This window comes from Dermacentor albipictus, chromosome 8, assembly GCF_038994185.2.
Source record: "Dermacentor albipictus isolate Rhodes 1998 colony chromosome 8, USDA_Dalb.pri_finalv2, whole genome shotgun sequence".
In the NCBI taxonomy this organism is placed as follows: domain Eukaryota; kingdom Metazoa; phylum Arthropoda; class Arachnida; order Ixodida; family Ixodidae; genus Dermacentor; species Dermacentor albipictus.
In genome coordinates this window covers 64,137,107-64,156,244 of record NC_091828.1, presented here as the reverse complement: position 1 = coordinate 64,156,244, position 19,138 = coordinate 64,137,107, and the positions used below count along the sequence as shown (strand labels likewise).

At 44.2% G+C, this 19,138-nt stretch overlaps 1 protein-coding gene across 16 annotated transcripts in view; it reads left to right on the top strand.

Annotated features, from left to right (window-relative positions):
• The window catches only part of LOC135914302 (uncharacterized), an 89,913-nt gene that overhangs the window by 32,828 nt on the left and 37,947 nt on the right, over window positions 1–19,138 (top strand). For all 16 annotated transcript variants that reach the window (XR_011507958.1, XR_011507957.1, XM_070523536.1 and 13 more), the window contains 2 exons: window positions 4,525–4,687; window positions 10,399–10,511. Coding sequence is in view for 14 of the 16 variants with exons in the window: in XM_070523536.1 (XP_070379637.1) it covers window positions 4,525–4,687; window positions 10,399–10,511 (276 nt within the window). In the remaining 2 variants the exon portion in view is untranslated. The remainder of the gene's footprint in view (window positions 1–4,524; window positions 4,688–10,398; window positions 10,512–19,138) is intronic.

The following is a 19,138-nucleotide window of genomic DNA, read 5'->3' as shown; positions in this document are numbered from 1 at the left end:
GTAATCGAAAATTGGATCAGGAACACGTTAGACTTCTGTCAACCAAAGGACAAGGCAGGATTCCGTAAACGCTACTCAACAATACACCATATTCACACTATCAATCAGGTGATAGAGAAATGTGCGGAATATAACCAACCCTTACATACAGCGTCCATTGAGTAGGAAAAAGCGTTTGATGCAGTTGAAACCTCAGCGGTCGTGGAAGCATTACGGAATCAGGGTGTAGACGAGCCGTATGTAAAAATAATGAAAAATATCTATATATGCTCCACAGCAACCGTCATCATAATCATCATGATCATCAACCTGGTTGCGCCCACTGCAGTGCAAAGGCTTTTCCCATTTTTCTCCAACTGTCTCGGTTATGTACTAATTGTGGCCATGTTGTCCCTGCAAACTTCAAAATCTCATCCCCCCATCTAACTTTCTGCCGTCCCCTGCTACGCTTCCCTTCCCTTGGAATACAGTCCGTAACCTTTAATGACCATGGGTTATCGTCTCTCCTCTTAACATGTCTTGTAAGTGTCCATTTCTTTTTCTTGATTTCAACTAAGATGTCATTAGCTCGCGTTTGTTGCCTCACCCAATCAGCTTTTTTCTTCTCCCTTAACGTTACACCCATCATTCTTCTTTCCATAGCTCGTTGCGTCATCCTCAATTTCAGCAGAACCCTTTTCGTAAGCCTGCAGGTTTCTGCCCCATATGTGAGTACTGGTAACACACAGCTGTTATACATTTTCCTTTTGAGGGATAGTGGCGACCTGCTGTTCATGATTTGAGAATTCCTGCCAAACACACCCCAGCCCATTCTTACTCTTCTGGTTATTTGTTTCATGATCCGGATCCGTGGTCACTACCTGCCCTAAGTAGATGTATTCCCTTACCACTTCCAGTGCTTCGCTACCTATCGTAAACTGCTGTTCTCTTTCGAGACTGTTAAACATTAATTTAGTTTCCTGCAGATAATTTTTAGACCTACGCTTGTGCTTTGCCTCTGCTGGTCAGTGAGCATGCATTACAATTGGTCCCCTGAGTTACTAAGCAAGGCAATATCATCAGTGAATCGCATGTTACTAAAATATTCTCCCTTAAATTTTATTCCCAATTTTTCCCAATCCAGGTCTCTGAATACTTTCTGTAAACACGCTGTGAATAGCAATGAAGAGATCGTATCTCCCTGCCTGACTCCTTTCATTATTGGAATTTTGTTGCTTTCTCTGTGGAGAACTACGGTGGCTGTGCAGCCGCCATAGATATCTTTCAGTATTTTTACGTACGGCTTTTCTACCCCTCGGTTCCTTAATGCCTCCATGGCTGCTGAGGTTTCGACTGAATCAAATACTTTCCCATAAATGAAAGCTATATATAAGGGTTGGTTATATTCTGCACATTTCTCTATCACCTGCTTGATAGTGTGAATATGGTGTATTGTTGAGTAGCCTTTACGGAATCCAGCCTGGTCCTTTTTTGACAGAAATCTAAGGTGTTCCCGATTCTTTGTGATTACCTTAGTAAATACTTTGTAGACAAGGGACAGTAGGCTGATTGGTCTATAATTTTTTGTCTTTGGCTTCCCCTTTCTTATGGATTAGGATTATGTGAGCGTTCTTCCAAGGTTCCGATACGCTCGAAGTCATGAGGCATTGCGTATAGAAGGTGGCAAGTTTTCTAGAACAATCTGCCCCGACGTCCTTCAACAAATCTGCTGTTACCTGATCCTGCGCAGCTGCTTTCACCCTTTGCTTAGCTCCGAAGGCTTTCTTTAGTTCTTCCGGCGGTACTTGTGGGATTTCGAATTCCTCTAGATTATTATCTCTTCCACTATCATCGTGGGTGCCACTGGTTCTGTACAAACCTCTACAGAACTCCTCAGCCATTTGAACTATCTGATCTATATCAGCAATGATATTGCCGGCTTTGTCTCTTAACGCACTCATCCGATCCTTGCCTATTCCTAGTTTCTGCTTCACTGCTTTTAGGCTTCCTTTGTTCCTGAGACCATGTTCAATTCTATCCATATTATACTTCCTTATGTAAGCTGTCTTACGATTGTTGATTAACTTGGAAAATTATACCAGTTCTATTCTAGCTGTAGGGTTAGAGGCTTTCATACATTGGCGCTACTTCCTCAGATCTTTCGTCTGATGAAGAAGTGCCAATGTATGAAAGCCTCTAGCCCTACAGCTAGAACCAGCAACCGCAGTCCTCGATAAAGAAAGCAACAAAATATCAATAAAAAAAAGGCGTCAGACAGGGAGATACGACCTGTCCAATGCTCTTCACAGCATATTTACAGGAGGTATTCAGAGACCTGGATTGGAAAGAAGTGGGAATAAGATTTAATGAAGGATGTTTTAGGAACTTCCGATTGACTGATGATATTGCCTCAGGGCACCAACTGTTATGCATGCTCACTGACCTGGAGAGGCAAAGCAGAAGGCTGGGTCTGAAAATTAAACTGAAGAAAACTAAAGTAATGTTTAGCACTCTCAGATGAGAACAGCAATTTACGATAGGTAGCGAGGCACTGGAAGTGGTAAGGGAATACATCTACTTACGGCAGGTAGTGACCACGGATCCGGATCATGACTGAAATAATCAGAAGAATAAGAATGGTCTGTTCTGCGTTTGGCAGGCATTCTCAGATCATGAACAGCAGGTTACCATTATCCCCCGAGAGAAAATTGTATAACAGCTGTGTCTTAACTGTACTCGCTTACGGGTCAGAAACCTGGAGGCTTACGAGAAGGGTTCTACCTAAATTGAGGACGACGCAACGATCTATGGAAAGAGGAATGATGGATGTAACATTAAAGGATAATAAAAGAGCGGATTGAGTGAGGGAAGAAACGCGCATTATTGACATCTTAATTGAAATCAAGAAAAAGAAATGGGCATGGGCCGGACTTGTAATGAGGAGTGAATATAGCCGACGGTCATTAAGGGTTACGGATTGGATTCCAAGAAAGGGAAGCGTAGCAGGGGGCCTCCAGGTTTCTGCGCCGTACGTGAGTTGTGTAAGACACAGCCGTTATACACTTTTCTCTTGAGGGATAATGGGAACCTGCTGTTCATGATCTGAGATTGCCTGCCAAGCGCACACCAGCCCGCTCTTATTCTTCTGATTATTTCAGTCTCATGATCCGGATCCATGGTCACTACCTGCCCTAAGTAGACGTATTCCCTTACCACTTCCAATGCCTTGCTACCTATCGCTACCTACTAACCTCCTGTCGAATGAAGTATTGGCCAAAGTTCAAGGAAGCGCAGCGAAAAGCAAATATTCCTATGGCTAAATTAACAGCATTGCCATGGAGAGTTCGAAAAAAATGAAGCCTCTGAGCACTGCCATATTCTTGTTAATTAAACAACACATGACCCAATAAACCAGTAGATACATCCCCATACGCATCTTTATGAAGTCCAATGAAACCTTAACAAAATTTCACAACAAATACAAGGGTTCGTGTTTCTTTATTTAGATAAATTATTAGCTGAACCGAATTTAGGCCATCATTAATGCGGGCATTCTCGGCCAATGCTTCGTTATAAATATGTGCCACTGCGGCATATAGGGTAAAGAACACCTTATTGTACTTGTGAATTGCTCTTAAATTTCCGTGCTCCCGTTCTTATCCATGTATTTATCAATTGCGCTGTTCCCTATACAAGCGTACTACATCACCTTCGTCCTCCTGATATAACTCCATAGCTAACTGCATAGCTTGCTAACTGTGTAGCACAATAACATGATCATTAAATATAATCAAAGCTACGACCAATGCAGTGCCTAAGCGCACGCACTTTGTGAGCAAGACGTTAAACACGATGTAACTATCTCAATTGTACACATCACACTGTCATTTTGCCTTTATTTAGCCGCTTCACGAGAGCATCGTTCCACATCAAACATTTTTCAATTATCGGCATAGCTTTCGTTCACTCCATAGTGAACTCTTAGTGAAAATTCTCTAGTACCACGTAGCTAGGGTTATCAGCAAGTTGCATTGGGATAGCGTGTCTTGAAATGCACATTTCAAGACTTCTCCTGCCAAATACGCTATGAAAAACTGCAACATCCATGTTTTAGTGGGGCCATAGGCATTCTGCTGCCATACGGCGAATGTTTGAGTGTGTCTGCACAAAATTGAAGTCTCCACTCGTGCAAATGTTCTATTTCAAATCAGCACCGCTGTTTGGCTCACTAGCGCTCAATAAGTGATGTCCTCTTGCTTCATTAAATTTCTAATTCCAGAAATTCGTGTCGCCATATTTTATTGCATAGCGCACAACGAATTATTGTCATATGTGTTGCTGAAGGGACGTGAAATTTGCTGAATGCTTTTCAGTGCGTTCCGAACCTTACTTTCTGCTTGCTTTCTCTGCAGAAGTGCAACATTTTATAAAGTGCTGTGATCATAATAATTTAAATAGTTTGCCGCTGCTTTCTCTCATAATGTTGTCTTTTCTACTTGCCTCGAAAAGCACTTGGTTGCTGTAATTATTTGTTCCTATTTTCAGGGACATAGGCGCTTTCTTGATCCACCTGAGTAAGCAGTCCGCTAAAGCGTGGGCGCAGGAGAACTTGTGGAATCATAACATTCACCACTGGGGAGTTCTCAATATTTACGAGACAATTTTTAATCAACCAGGCTATCTCAGAAATGCCACTTTATCCTTGAAGGTAAGTAGCAAGTTTTTATTCTGCGTTGCTGTTACTCTGGGCATTTCATTTTCTCGAAGCACATTTTTTCGTTGGTCAAGCTGTAGCGGCACGCTGACGTTCGCAAATTATATTATTCATTAAACTAAAGAGCAAAGAAGCTGAACAGAACTAAAATAGAATAGACCAGTTTCCTCACTCGAACATGACGGAATGCCGGAATCAAGGTGTAACGCCACTACTTGAGGCGTGCGCCGTAGCGTAAAACGACTGCGATGAGCACCTACATGCGCTCTCCTTCGTGCCATGAATGAGGGAAAGTCGTTCGGCGGGTTTACGCTAGGTTTTTTGATGTTCGGGAGACACCTCCAGTCGCCGACGGACACAATATCGGCCAAGCGGAGAGATTCACCGGGCGCGAAGAAGCCTTTCGACTACTACGCTTGACATTTGCGATCGCCTAGGAAACGCGGTGTTCGAAGCGAATTTTAACCGTGCAGGAGCAAGGGCGTGTAGAAATTACGCCAACGCATATGAGCTCAGCGGCGCGAGGCCCGAGTTTGTGGCAGGTTTCGCACCAAAATGGATTGGGCGTTTTGAAGTTGATTTAGCATGGAAGGATCTGAACGCAGGTCGTATCAGCTTACCAGTCCATGTCGGGCAGGTGAAGCGGTATTTCCGAAGGTAAGGTGCCTTGGAAGCTGTAGCACTACCGGTGGGCAGGCAAGCGGAAGGAGTACAATCCACAATCAGCAGCTACGGAGCAGCAGCTAAAGCTGTCCTTAGTAGTCGCCGAGGGGATATGGCATGGAACCATGGTTGCACCTGAAGTCGTCAAGAAGTCAAGCCAACAACTAGCCTTCCATCAGATAACCACGCTGGTGCACGCGCGGAGGCCGCCGGATAGAGGAGATTGACAGCACGAGGAGCCATCATTTGCAGGTCACCTCAAGCGGTGCACCTTGATCCCTAGCCGTGCTAGTGCTGCGCTGGAGTGGCTCAAGCCTTCCTATCAGGGGTACGCAGAACCAGGTCCCTGTTATTCAAGGACACGTGCAACCTGGCTGGCGACGGCTTGTCCAAAAAGTGGGTCATGCCCTCTCCAGCTCACACTGGCGTTGCTGACTTCAGGGGAAGTTACTGGACAATGTGTTCCGGTGAAAATGTGTCTACAAAACATCCACACCGCCGACTGCGTTGCGAAAGCCGCGAAAGCGAGCAGGTCAGTTGTGCTATGAGCGTCTTAACATTGCGCCACTGGAGTCAAGGGGGCCCAAAGGGTCTTAAGGGGGGAGGGAATTATGAAAGTTCATAATTTCTCGTGATCCTACGCGGGCTACGGAAGAGAGAGCGGACGCCTTCTTCTCGCCTTCTCGTACGGGAAGCTAAACGTTTTTTATCGTGTAGCCAAACCATCTTGCAAACGAGTTGCAATCGTGCGGTAACGTCGCAGGAGTGGCGCGCTCCCACTGGGGGAGCGCGCAAACAACATGGCACGGGGTGCCGAATTTGGCGCGCTCTCAGGGGAGGCCGCAATAGAAAAGAAACCTGGCATGACTAAGTATAACAGGAAAAAAACAAACTCAGGAAAGAAACAATCTGATAACTCAAAGGGAAGCTCCTTATTTTTTCGAAGTGAGGTCAGGATGGCTTAGAGCACGCACCCATATAGCGAGATATAAAAAGGAAGAAGAAACATGTGCTTGCAGTGGCAAAGTGTAGAAAACAATGGAGCAAGTTGTATTAGAATGTGAAGATATCTGTCTAGCAGTGGATTTAGGGATCACTGGCCTCCTTGAAGCCATTGGCTTCAGCGAGATCAAGGGAAAAGTAAACATGTCCCTAATAGAGATTAGTAAGAGGCGATTGGAATTTGGTGGAAGAAGAGTAGGGAAATGACAGACAATGGCGGTGTACAAAACAAAGTTCACAATAGAGGTTCAGAAACTGGTAAGCGAATTCATCGTGAGATCTTTTTCTCTTTGTTTTCTAACATATGTAGGACATTAGGCAATAAAATAACAAGAGCTGGGCGGTGCAAACCGCTGCTCCGTTCCAAATATCCATCCATCACCCTGACGACAGCCCGAGAAAGGTGAAGACTTCTAGCCACCATGAAGGACAGATGTTATGTCACCATCTAGTTCCTATCCTTTGTCGCGCCCGGCCTTCGTTCGCTCTACGATCGACCCCAGCCAACGTCAATGTAGAAAACAGCCTGCTTCCTCGTGAATCCTCTGGAACAATACATTTTGTTGACCTTTTCTTACAGTGTGTTTTCATGCTTTTTTCTTGTCCTGGTACCACCGGAGCGCGGCCGTAAAAGGCGAGCAAAAAGTAGTTGGCCGTCAAGCCTAACTAAGCCTTACGTCCTAAAGCGGCTTCAGAGAAACCGAGACAAAATTGTATAGAGATTGTGCCCCTATTTCAGGCCACCACTGGATTCCGCGGCTCGCCGGGCCTGGTCGAGGCTTGGCAGCCCGCTCCTGTTCGGTGATTCACGCCTTCCAGGATCAGTTAGCGAATTAGTCCGTGATTAGAGGGGAGACAGCATCTGCCGGGCGCCTGGGGCTGTCGTATGTTATGTGCGGGAGTGTCGGTGTGTCTTCACACCATGGACAATTGTTTGTGCCTGTCGGTGTATATCTTTTGAAGTCTGTACGAATGAAGAAAGGTGTACGTCTGTAGCAGGCACTAGTACCGTGCGTGCTGCCTGCTGGGCTTGGAATGGGGACGGGCCTTTGATAGTCGCTCGAGTCTGCATCTCCAGTGCTTCGCCTAGCGTGCTGGGTGAGAGGGTGTCCGCTTGGCCAGAGTGATCCGCGACTCGGGCTGTCGCATCTCGTTCAAGACAATGCGCCCGTTCGTTGCCGTCAACTCCGGTGTGTGCCCGGTGATTCTCCGGTCTTATGTAAGTATTGGTCTCAGAATGTGCAAGATGCTAGTCGGCAAAACTGCCCGCAGGTATAGTCGGCATGCTTACTGAGATTCCTTCAGCATGTGTGCTGATCGGCCCTTTGCTTCGGAGGCTCGTACGGCTAGTGCGATAGCCATGGCCTCATCCCTTGTGCAGGACGAGGTTTGCAAGGACGCATCCTCGACTGTCCGTGCATATTTTATCGTGAACGCCACGAAAGAGGGGTCTGTGTTGCCGTACAGGGGTAGTCTTAGTCCGCGAAATACCTGTCCGGATGTTCCTGCCTCTGTAGCAATGCTATCGGCCTGGTTCGTCGTCGTCTTCCGTGGATTGTCAGGTGCATGTAGCATGGAATGCGATCCACTTGTAGCCGCGTTCGCAATGCGAGTGGTGTTTGCTCCCGACAGTATTGTAGCGCCCGAATGTAGTGTTGGCGGCTTAAGAGACAACGTCCCTGGGACGTCGCGCAAGCCACACTCACTGGGTGATGATTGTGGCTGCGGCGAGCTCTTCATATATTTTGATCAGCCCTAGCTCTTGGAAGCGTTCCATGCTTGTGCTTGCCTGAAAGCCGAGAGCCGCCCTACAGGCTACTGGAATTAATTTGTCCACCTGGTCTGTCCCTGTGCAGCGCGTGGCTTGAAGGGTAAGGCGCGTGTCCTGAGACTTATTAAGGCTTTGACCAATTGCAGCATGTGTGCCTTTGTAATCTTCTCATTGCCGCGTGTGATTCTGTTAGTGAATCCGGTAACACTGCTTACCGTACGTATGAATTTAGAGGGCGCAGTGCAAACGCAGCCCAGATGATGTGGTAGCATTACGAGAATCCGCATGCTTGCTGTCTTGTTGATGGGTTCCCAATCCAGAAAGCGTTGTGAGGGCAGTGTTCAGTTTTCCTGTGTACTCTTGGGTCTGATCTGTAGGTATGCCGACTGGGCCAGAGGGCATTACACCCGCCATGGTTGCTCAGTGGCTATGGTGTTGGAGTGCTGAGCACGAGGTAGCGGGGTCGAATCCCAGCCACGGTGGCCGCATTCAGATGAGTGCGAAATGCGAAAACACCCATGTACTTAGATTTAGGTGCACGTTTGAGAACCCCACGTAGTCGAAATTTACGGAGTCCTCCACTTCGGCGTGCCTCATAATCAGAAAGTGGTTTGGCACGTAAAACCTTATAATTTATTTAAATCTAAGGGGGCATTTCATGCCTACATGTTTCTTTTGATTTGTGAATATCACAGCCGTATTTCTAACCGATGGCTTTTATGTCTCCGTAGGAGAATGAAGTGGCCCGTGACATGATGTCACCCATGTATTTGGCACACTCGAGATCTCGGTGCTCATCCAGTTGTAACGCCAGTTTGACTAAGTCGATGTTAACCAGAGCGGTGATAGTATCCGGTAGGTCGTATGGCAGTGAGTAACTCCTACCTGTGCAAACATGATCAGAGAGATTTTACAAGAATCTTGCACATAGGAATCTATTCTATCCCAACTTCTTACGTCGTCGAGCCCCTCAATTATCGAGGAGTGCGACATATTGCCACAAAGTTCTTGAATATCAAGTGCGAGCAAGAACTTGTCCGGGCTTCCTAGTAAGGGGGGCGCAGTGCAGGATTTTGTCCTTCAGGAGTACGTAGAGCCCTTGGGCGGATACCCCCCTCCTCACATCAAACGTGACCGGAAGCAGATCTCTAAAGCTCTGTGTCTCTCGAGTCTGGTGAGGAAGACTCTCTGGAAAAGATGGTGCAGAAAGGAGGTAAGCGGGATAGGTCGCAGTTCTCCTAGTTCGCACAGTTTGCCGGGCTTCGGTATAAAAATTATGTTGGTTGCTTTCCAGTCGGAGGGTTGTCAGCCGGGAGGTATACATACCGTGCCGGTAAACAAATTGGTTGGCCGAGTCACTAAGGTTTCTCAGTATCGCTTGGGTCATTCGATCGGACCCCATGCAGCGTTATTAAATGCCTTCGCAGCGGAGTAGAACTATTCTAAGTTGATGGAGGTATTTAGATGTCCGTGTTCTTCACCGTGATAGTCTTTGGCGTGGGTGTCTGTGCTTTTCCGGATCAAGTGTTCTTCAGTTGTTGGATGAGCTTAACTTCAGTGCCTGTGTATTTAGGTCACGTGATTGTTTAGCAGTGATCGGCAGTTCCAGCGCAATATCGTGACGTTCTCTTGTTGTCTTGTTGTGTTGTAACTGCAACTGCACCACCTTGGGCTGACTTGTTTGGATTCGTTGCTTTGGCCAAAGTGGTCTAATCCCAATTTGGTAACCTCCTCGGATTCCTCTATTATTTACGGATCGGTGGGAATTGTTTCTCGGTGGTTTCTGCCACAATGTTTTATTGACGTTATTTAAAATGCAGAACGTCATTCTCGGCAGACTGCACTGCTCGGTGCCCCGAAGGGGCTCTCCACGACATGGACCAGAAACATTACAGGAAAAAGAAAATCACCAAGACAACATAAATCTATTATCCAAAAAGGCGACGAAAAACTGCAATTTATGCAAATATGTCAATGCGCAAAAACGACACGGGCCGTAACTTTCAACTGGAAAGTCACCAGTTAGAAGATCCAGCCCATGCCGTTTTCCTGTTCTCTTTTGCTGTGGCCGTCTTTATTTAAGGTCAATATGACATACGATAGAATTTAGTTTAAGGAGTCGTTAGTGGAGTTACATTGATAATGGGTATGTGTTAAAATAAAAAGTAATGTCCAAATTTATATTATAAAGGACTTCTAGCAGCATCGTGTGAAACTATTCGTGACTCCAGTGATATTCACGCAATGATCCTCTACCTCTTTCTCACAGAGAGCACTTGAAATATCAGACCCATCTCCTACGAAGCGAGTAGTGTCGTACACCTTTCTTGGCTATTACGCTAAACAGCCCGCTGGCTGCGATGAAGCTGCAGAAATAATGAAGTAAGTAATTTTCTGTACTCTGTAAGGAAGCTCTCTTCAGAAAGTGAGAGCTCCGCACCGCGTGCAATAGCGCTGTGGTAGTCGTCAGAGGGGCATCTGAGGCGACATTTATTTAAAAGTGATAGTGTAGAGGGTAACGGAATAGTTAAGCTAACGACTGGCCTTGAGGTTCATTTATGGTTTCGACCTGTTAGTTGTCGTCTGTCGCAACCGGTCGTTAAGGGGCGTAAGTATACACATAGTAGCAAACCTTGATTCTACTATACTAATCAACGGCGCAGGAACAATAGGTCTGCACACGCCTAACTAGGGCAGTGGTAGGGGTGCGAGCAAACGTGTGCGGCATCAGTCCCAAACATCTCAGCCAGGCGACGGGCCGATAGCGCTCAGCGGTGCGAGCATTGATGTCTGTGAGACGCTCCTTGGTTATCAATCGTGGTCAGTCGTGTGATGTACTTCAAATGCCGGTGTGAATGAGCCCTGACACCAACTAGATTACAGAAACAGCGGAAGGTAGTGGGAGAATGCACAGCGATCACTATCAAGCAGAACGAGCCCAAGTTGGGCAAACGTGTATAGCGAGCTTAATCGATCTCCGCCTTTTCAAAGTTCATTTTAGGATTAGAGCATGTTTACAATACCGCATTTCCTGTCATAACAAGAGTTCTTCATAATAAAGCACGAATACCGTGGATTGCAAATGGCCTCTATGAGCGTACGAAACATACGGAAAAATAATTGTTTCTAAAGCCACGCGACTTGGAGATTTCGCAAGAGTTGAATAGGTTTAGCAAAAGGTTAAGCACAGACATTAAATAAGCATGGGTTTTGGAAATATTAAGCATAGATATTAAATAAGACAAGGTTGTCGTTTTTCGAAGGCAAGTTTGAAAGCGCTGCCCAAAGCAGCCGCGAGACATGGAATATCTTCCATGAAATGACAAACACTTCTGCAGCATGTCTTCAGTGATGTAGTTTTCATTGCTATGGCAATTTGCTGAAAAATTTTGTTGTAAATGTTGGGGCAGCTGAGTTCTCATTTCCCGTGCTGCGTTAACAGAGCGCCGAACGTACTTGCGCCATGTCGTAAAAGACGCGCTATTTTTGACTCGTACATCTCAAGATAAAATCGCATCTATCTTGCGATATCTTGGAAGCAAGTTAGCAGCCGTAAAAGATCCCACAAAATGTTCACTGAATAAGGTTGTTGCGTATGAAATTGCCATGCAACTAAACTATATTCTCAAAGTAATGGTGTCATCTGGTGTCTACACCAAAAGCCTAAAAATTTCTCGCGTAACTTCACAGAGGTGTACAACACAACAAATTGCTTCAGTACACATCAGTATCTCTGCTATCACTTCCCTCTAAGGTTTCTGTAATGGACTTGCACATTCAACTTATTATATTTCTTACTAGCCAAGAATGTAGTAGAACAGCAATCCGGACTCAAAAAGGGCCATTAAAAAAAAACGTCTTTAGTGATAAATTAAAATCAAACCATCAGAAACATTGAAAAATGTTATTTAGAGTTGCAATAAATATGTATAAGTTTTAAAGGGCATTTGATGCAATCAAACGCGGTAATTTCCTACAGAAGCTCGAAGTGAATGGTTTGAAGGAAAAGCACAGAACCTTAGTAAAGTTTGTTACAGCGCAACACAACACAAGAACAACAGAAGGTGAAAAACGATGACACCATGCAGTCTGTTCGTTTCATACCTTCTGTTGTCCTTGTCTTTATTTATTTATTTATTTACTCTCATACCCACAGCGCCATTTAGGCATTACAGTGGGGGGGTTACATACATCAATGTAAGCAGCTTATGGCATCGAATAAACAGTATTATGCTATACAATACAATGAAAGAGAAAAAGAGAAAAAAAAACGCAAAAATGACATGACAAAAATGGTACATCAGGATATCAATGTACAGCACGCAGGAAACGGCATCATAGAATTAAGTAATAAAGCACTATATAATGATAGCAAACTCTGCAATTACTGCATACTGAAATACTTATCTTGTGTTGCGCTGTAAGAAACCTTACTATGAATCCCAACTAACTGGCCCAACTTGCCGTTTGGGCACAGAACCTTATCCCAAGTTATCTACGCAATCGACTGCAATATGTTTGTATCGATTTTGTTCGTTCTGAAAGTAGCCCAGTTAAATATGGTCAACCCCAAGGATATGCATTAGGCCCCTATTGTTTTTAGTGTATTTGAATGATATTAATATTCTTCCTACTGGTGAGCTAGATATGTGTGCTGATGACCGCAAGTGTCTCCTCCGTTTGGGCTAATATGGAGGGACTCGAAGAGACATGAAACAACAGATTCTGACCAGTTATGCGTCTCCTCTCTCATACTAAAAGGCAGTGCAAAAAATGAGTCATTTTTTCGTAAGAGCAATATAATTGATTACTCAGGACAACCATAAATACAATGACTCATCACTTTATCTTGTTAATTATTCCTTTTTAGACGTCCTTTTTCTTAAGGGACTCAAGCAGGTCATGGCATGTAAACACCAGAATAAAAGTCGCAAGTCACCAACATGCTTAACTGTTTAGGTTATTTCCTGCGAACTAGGCAAAAGATAAAATTGTTGTTTACTCGCATTTATTCCCATCACAATTTTTGCGTGTTGGTGTGCAGAATGCATATTGTAAGGTATAAGGATAAACTTTGTGCTTTACATAGGAAATAATTAAACTGCTCAACTGTGCAGATCAGATGGATATCGGCTTTTCTGTTTAAGCATAGAATTCCACATTTCTGCCTTCTTTGTAAAATTAGGCACTCAGTGTGCGTGTGTCAAGTTAAATACTGCGACACCATAGTGTTTTTCGTCGTCAGTTCCTAAGCAGGAACAATCGTCATGACTTGCATAAAACGGACATAGTTGAAGTAAGTGCACGAACAAATCATGAAAAAGAGCTATAAATTATGGGATTATGAATTTGTTTAATGAAAACCCTGCTATATTGAACAGGCATACAAAAGTGTAACTGTTCAACAATCTCAATTTCCATGGTCGCTGAATTATTGTTTTTTTTGAATCGAGAAAGACCAACGGCCGAGTTCTGGTCATATGTAATGAACTGCCGTGTTTCATACATTTTGAACATATTGTGACCTGTGCCCATTTTCTTTTTAGTGTTATAATTGTGTGTGCAATGTGTGAAAGTAGTGTTGTCAAAATGTTTGGAATATTACTGCTTTTACTTCTTTCTTATGTACCTGCATATTGTGTACTTGGCCTTTTGGGGCAGGGAACCACCCTTGGTGTCCCTCATTTTTGTACAAAAGCTTTTCTTCATTTTTAATATAGACACACAGGTTGTGCATGGTTAGGGAGACCTTTGTCTAGTCTGCAGAAATTGTTATGTGATTGGCGTGATGTATGCTAACTATTGCATTTCGCAGAGTATTGGCAGGACTGTACTCAAAATTCATTACTGGGCAACAGCAGCAACAATGTGCCCAGGATCAGACAAAAATCATTTACAGAAATATGCTGAATGGTCTGGTTGAGATAACTACTCAATAAATGCAACGATAATCCCCTAATACCATACATCTTTGCTGAACGAATCTCATGACTGATGGAGTCATATGCCTTGTGAAGATGTAGAAAATATTTGTAATAGGAAAAACATATTTTCTATATTCTCCATGGAACGTCTTGTAGATGAAGCTCCATGGCTGCTAAAGAACCCATATTTATGATAAACGTAAATTTGGCACATGTCACCGTAATTAATGACGCTACTGCTTATATGCTTCTCGGCGACTTTAGGAAAAAGTGATTCGACTGAGATCGTATGTAATAAGTATTTTCGCTAAGTCCGCCATTTTTAAATATCCCTCAGACACGTGTTACTTTAGGTTCAGAAATCAAAATTCGCGTCTTAGGTCTACTGTTGATATTATCAGTGCGTGGTTATCAATGACTTCAGATATTCCCTGATTAGCCCAAATGAAAATATAAACAAATTCAAAGGCTCGGCGTTGCGAAGGAAAAAAGCGAGCTGAAATTTTCAATTTTGCTACAAGGAGCTATGAAAACTCAGCTTGAGTTGGTGGAGCTTAATTTATAGATACGGTCCTTGTCCCTGTATCAGAGCAGTTTGCTCCTGCAGATGTAAAGAGACGTGTAATAAATTTGTTTTCTAATTATTTTCTGTGCAATCAACGCAGTGAATATTCAGGTACATTATTGAAGTTTTGCTTTTGGTACTTAATAAGTAATAGACTATGGTTTAGGTTTCTTTGGAGCTTCTTTATTTCCAGAACTTGTTTAGGTAAAGCTGATTCTGCGCTTCTTTGATGTGAGATCCCAGCTTATTTTGCACATACTCGCATTCGCGAAGAAGTTCTGGATATGCTGTTTCGTGAAAGCGGCATGCATTTGATTATATTTTAGATTATTATTCTGTAGAGTACCGGTACTGTCCATAGATTCCTTGATTTCTTGTATTTCTTCAGAACGTCATTCTGAAAAGCATTGTTCTGTAAATTCTTTAGGTGAAATAACAGCGTGTCATGCGATTTACAAACGTAATCTGCTTCTACATCTGCATAGACTTCCATCGTCAATCTTACCGTACACTTTAATTAGCTTAATCAGGGTAAGTCGAGCTGCCTGAATTGGTACAAAGGAAAAGTCAGACATCTGAAAATTTAGAAGTGCAGTAATTGCACCAGAAAAAGATTCGTGAGCATTGAAGTTAGACATGTCAATTATGGTCTTCGAAGTGTCCGCAACTCTCGCTGGAACTGTTCTAATACTTTTAACTTCATCGCAATGAAGTGCATCAAACACATCAGAAGTAATGGCTTGAGTTGACAACAAATAATTATTTATGAGGCAGAATACTGTAGCTTTCAGATAAGACGACAACACGTAATTGATAATTTCTTAAGAAAGACATCTGAGTTTCCAAATATCCCAGCAGAAATGCCCTAAGCACCAATGACGGTGATGCATGCGCAAATATAAACGACAATCTTAAAGGGGTATTTAAAGGGAGAAAATCCTTCTATTGCACAATTTTGCATTTCCTATCCTGCCTTCGCTGAAATTTCGCTCAACAGAAGCATAATGAGCTTGCAACATATTGTGGCACGCGTCCGAAAGGAACAGTGAAAGAAAGGTAATTATAGGATGCGTTTATGTCATTGGCCCAATTCACGATTTTCAACACCTTCAATAAAAACATGGTAGTGCTGACGGAACATTTACGAGGGCTCAAAATTTGCGCATTAACTGTGCGTCTATTGTCATCTTCATTGGTAACATCCTGCAGAGATTGTGCGGTACGTGCAAAGCAATGTTTTATTTTCTCAAATTGTAGTAGCTTCGGACAGCACGTAGAAATGTATGTAATATCGCCGAAATTTTTATAAGTATCGCATTCCAGTTTTAGACACAGTCAATTTTAAAACAGCATCGTTATGGTCGGTCGCTGTGCCTGAAAGGTTACACTCGTTGTTGTATTCGTCCAGAATCTATCACTATTGCTACCTTAAAAATACATGAAGTAGTGATATGAGACTGTTGGATAAATATGCGATAAGTGCGTTCTGCTCGGAATTTGCCCCGATTTACAGTACTAAGTGGCAACAAGCACAGCCCACCGCTTAGGTAGGCAGCCAGCCTCTAATGAGCGGAGACCCAAGCGTACCATGTGGCCAGTACCAAAACTCATTGTAATTTTAAAACCTCCAATCATCAGTACTTTTTCATTTCAGTAAATAATGAGAATTCTAGTGTTATGTCTTATTTGGCTAACATGAGAGGGGTATCCAAAAATCATGTAACAATTTCGTAATCTACAGTCTATGTATATCGCTGAGGTCTAAAGAGAAAGACCGATCACCGTGATATCTCCAGAAGGCATGAGCCTAGCATTCACACGTTCGCTATGAAGTGCTGCCAACTGCATGTTTACCAAACTCTAATACAGTTTTGTCCTGCTGACTCTGTCAAGAAATTCGCTGAAGCCTTGTAATTTGGGATCATGATAACAATGCCACGTAGTTGTGGTGGCAAAGAACACAGTAGCAATACTGTGAATAATGTAACTACCATTTATATGGCCAACCTGGGCCCAGAAAGGCGAGTCACACTAGAAGCACAACGATAGCGGCAAACAGTTGGCGATCGTCAAAAATGTGATCTGCCGGTCAAGGGCGTCAGCTTTCACGCATACGTCATCGAAGGTTCTAGAGCAATCGCTGCTGCCCACGTGTCTTCCAGAAAACTCTGCACAATTCATGTCGGACATACGATCAGATTACATAATTTTAGTGACAACAGACACCGATAACATTCGAGAAACTTGCGATACATACGTGCGCGTCACGCACTAAGAGATAACATTCATTAGATTTATTAGACGGTGAAAAACTGATAAAGATAAACATCACCCGATAAAGATCAACAAGTACGCGGTTCAATGTCTCCCTCTCAAAAACCATCGCCTCGATGCTACCAATAGGACCGCGTAAAACAAAATGACATGCATTAAACAAACATAGCAATCAAACAAAGAAACAAAGTCCAAAGTAACGCAGTCAAAAAAAAGAAAGTCTAAAACTCCGCTTTGCACAGTCCAAAAGTTTGTTAGCGCTGGTATAACAGCTTAATAGCACTTCTTGTTGGGCTAGTTGGTAGCTGTTCATTATAAAATATGATGACGCCTAGTAAACCGACACACAAGTTGCGAGTGGCACCCTGTCCCGTTCTCTTCTCTTGTGTGTGTCGGTTTATTTGGCGTCTTCATATTTCATAAAGATAACAGCTTAAGTCACACAACATGGACTATTTAGGGTCTTGAGTGACACCGCTGTGATAGCTAAGTGCTGTCTGGCATGACCTCATACTCAAATGCGGCAATGAGTAGGATGATCTTGTAGGGTCTCAAATAGCATCGCAACAGTCTCTCACTGAGTCCCCGTCTGCGTATCAAGGTCCAAACCCAAACACGGCCGCCGCGCTGGTATTCTACGTATCACCGTCGATCATTTCAGTTCCGGCTGTCCGCCTTTTGCTGCTTCTTGGTACGTAGGCCGGCGAGCTCTCATACTTCTTTAGCGCGTAAGGGATAGGCGGCAACGTTAATATTTGCGTAGTCGGCGACTTGCGGCAGCATGGCGTCGAGAGTCGTCGTCAGGTTCCTTCTGTAAACTAGTTTAACAGAGTGCCTTGTGTTCTTTTGTGCACTAAGGTATTGTAAGTAGAGATGACATACGGAAGCACGGCTTCCCATTTGTTGCGTTTGGCGTCGACGTACAGAGCTGGCTTTTCAACGAGCTTCTTGTTCGGTCATTCCGTTAGGCAATCCGTCTGTGGGTGGTATTCATGAAGTGGTCCTCCGGTGATTTGTCTGGGTTCACTGCAGGATGGGTTAACTAAGATCAGCAGTAAAAGCCGTTCCACTGCCATTAATGTGGACTTCAGGCGCATCATGTCGCGGCAGGATGTTCTCTACGAAAGATTTTTCTACAATGGCCGCAGTACCTTTAGGCAGAGCTTTTGTTTCGGCGTAGCGGGTAAGGTAGTCAGCGGCCACACTTGTTTCCCGATGGCGACGTCGTAAAGGGCCCGAGCAAATCAGACCCGATCTCCGGAAACGGGGCGTAAGAAGGCTTGATCGGCTGGAGTAATCCCGGCAGCCTTGTCGGTGGCGTCTTGCATTGCTGGCCGTCTGCAATTGTCTTGACGTGAAGGGTGACGTCGGTAGCCTGGCGTGGCCAGTAATATATTTCCTGTATCCTCCATAGCCTTCTGGACAATCTAAGGTTTCCTAGCGGTCGGATCGCCATGTAGGGCGTGCTGTACTTTTGGACTCAGTGCTCAGGGAACAAGGGCGCAGTTGGCGCGGACTGGTGAGAACTTCTTTCCGAGTAAATTCTTTTGAAGCGAAAACGAAGATAATTCTCGCAGAAATGGCCTAGAGACAACGTCGGTGTGCCCTTCCAAGTACTCGACGAAGCGTTTTAGCTCGACGTCTATTCCTGCTTAATAACCAATGAAGGCATCGTCATCGTCGTTGTCTTGCGGAGGCGGTCAGTGGAGGGCGCGAGATAAACAGTCGGCATCATATTGCTTTCGTCCGGACTTGTAGATAACAGTGATGTCATATTCTTGCAGTATTAGCTCCACCGCACCAGGCATTTTGAAGGGTCTTTAAATTAGCTAACCAACACAACACGGGATGGTGGTTGACTACATTGAACGGCCTGCCATTTATGTAAGGGTGGAATTTTCCTTTAGTGCAAATCCTGACGAGGCATTGCTTTTCGGTCGTAGAATGTCTGCCGCTTTCAATAGCCGACCGGCTAGTGTAAGATATCACCCGTTCAAGTCCGCTTTTCCTGAACAATTGAACGGCATCAATGCGTAGGCTACTGGCATCAGAGGGTATTTCTGAATTGGCGTCATCGTCGCAGTGTACAAGTACCGGTGGCGAATGCATGCGTCGTTTCAGTTCTTGAAATGCGTCGGCCTGCTGCGTTTCCAACGTGAACTGGACATCATATTTAGTTAGATATATCAGCGGCTCAGCGATGCATGAGAAGTCCTTGACAAAGCGTCTATATTAGGCACGCGTGC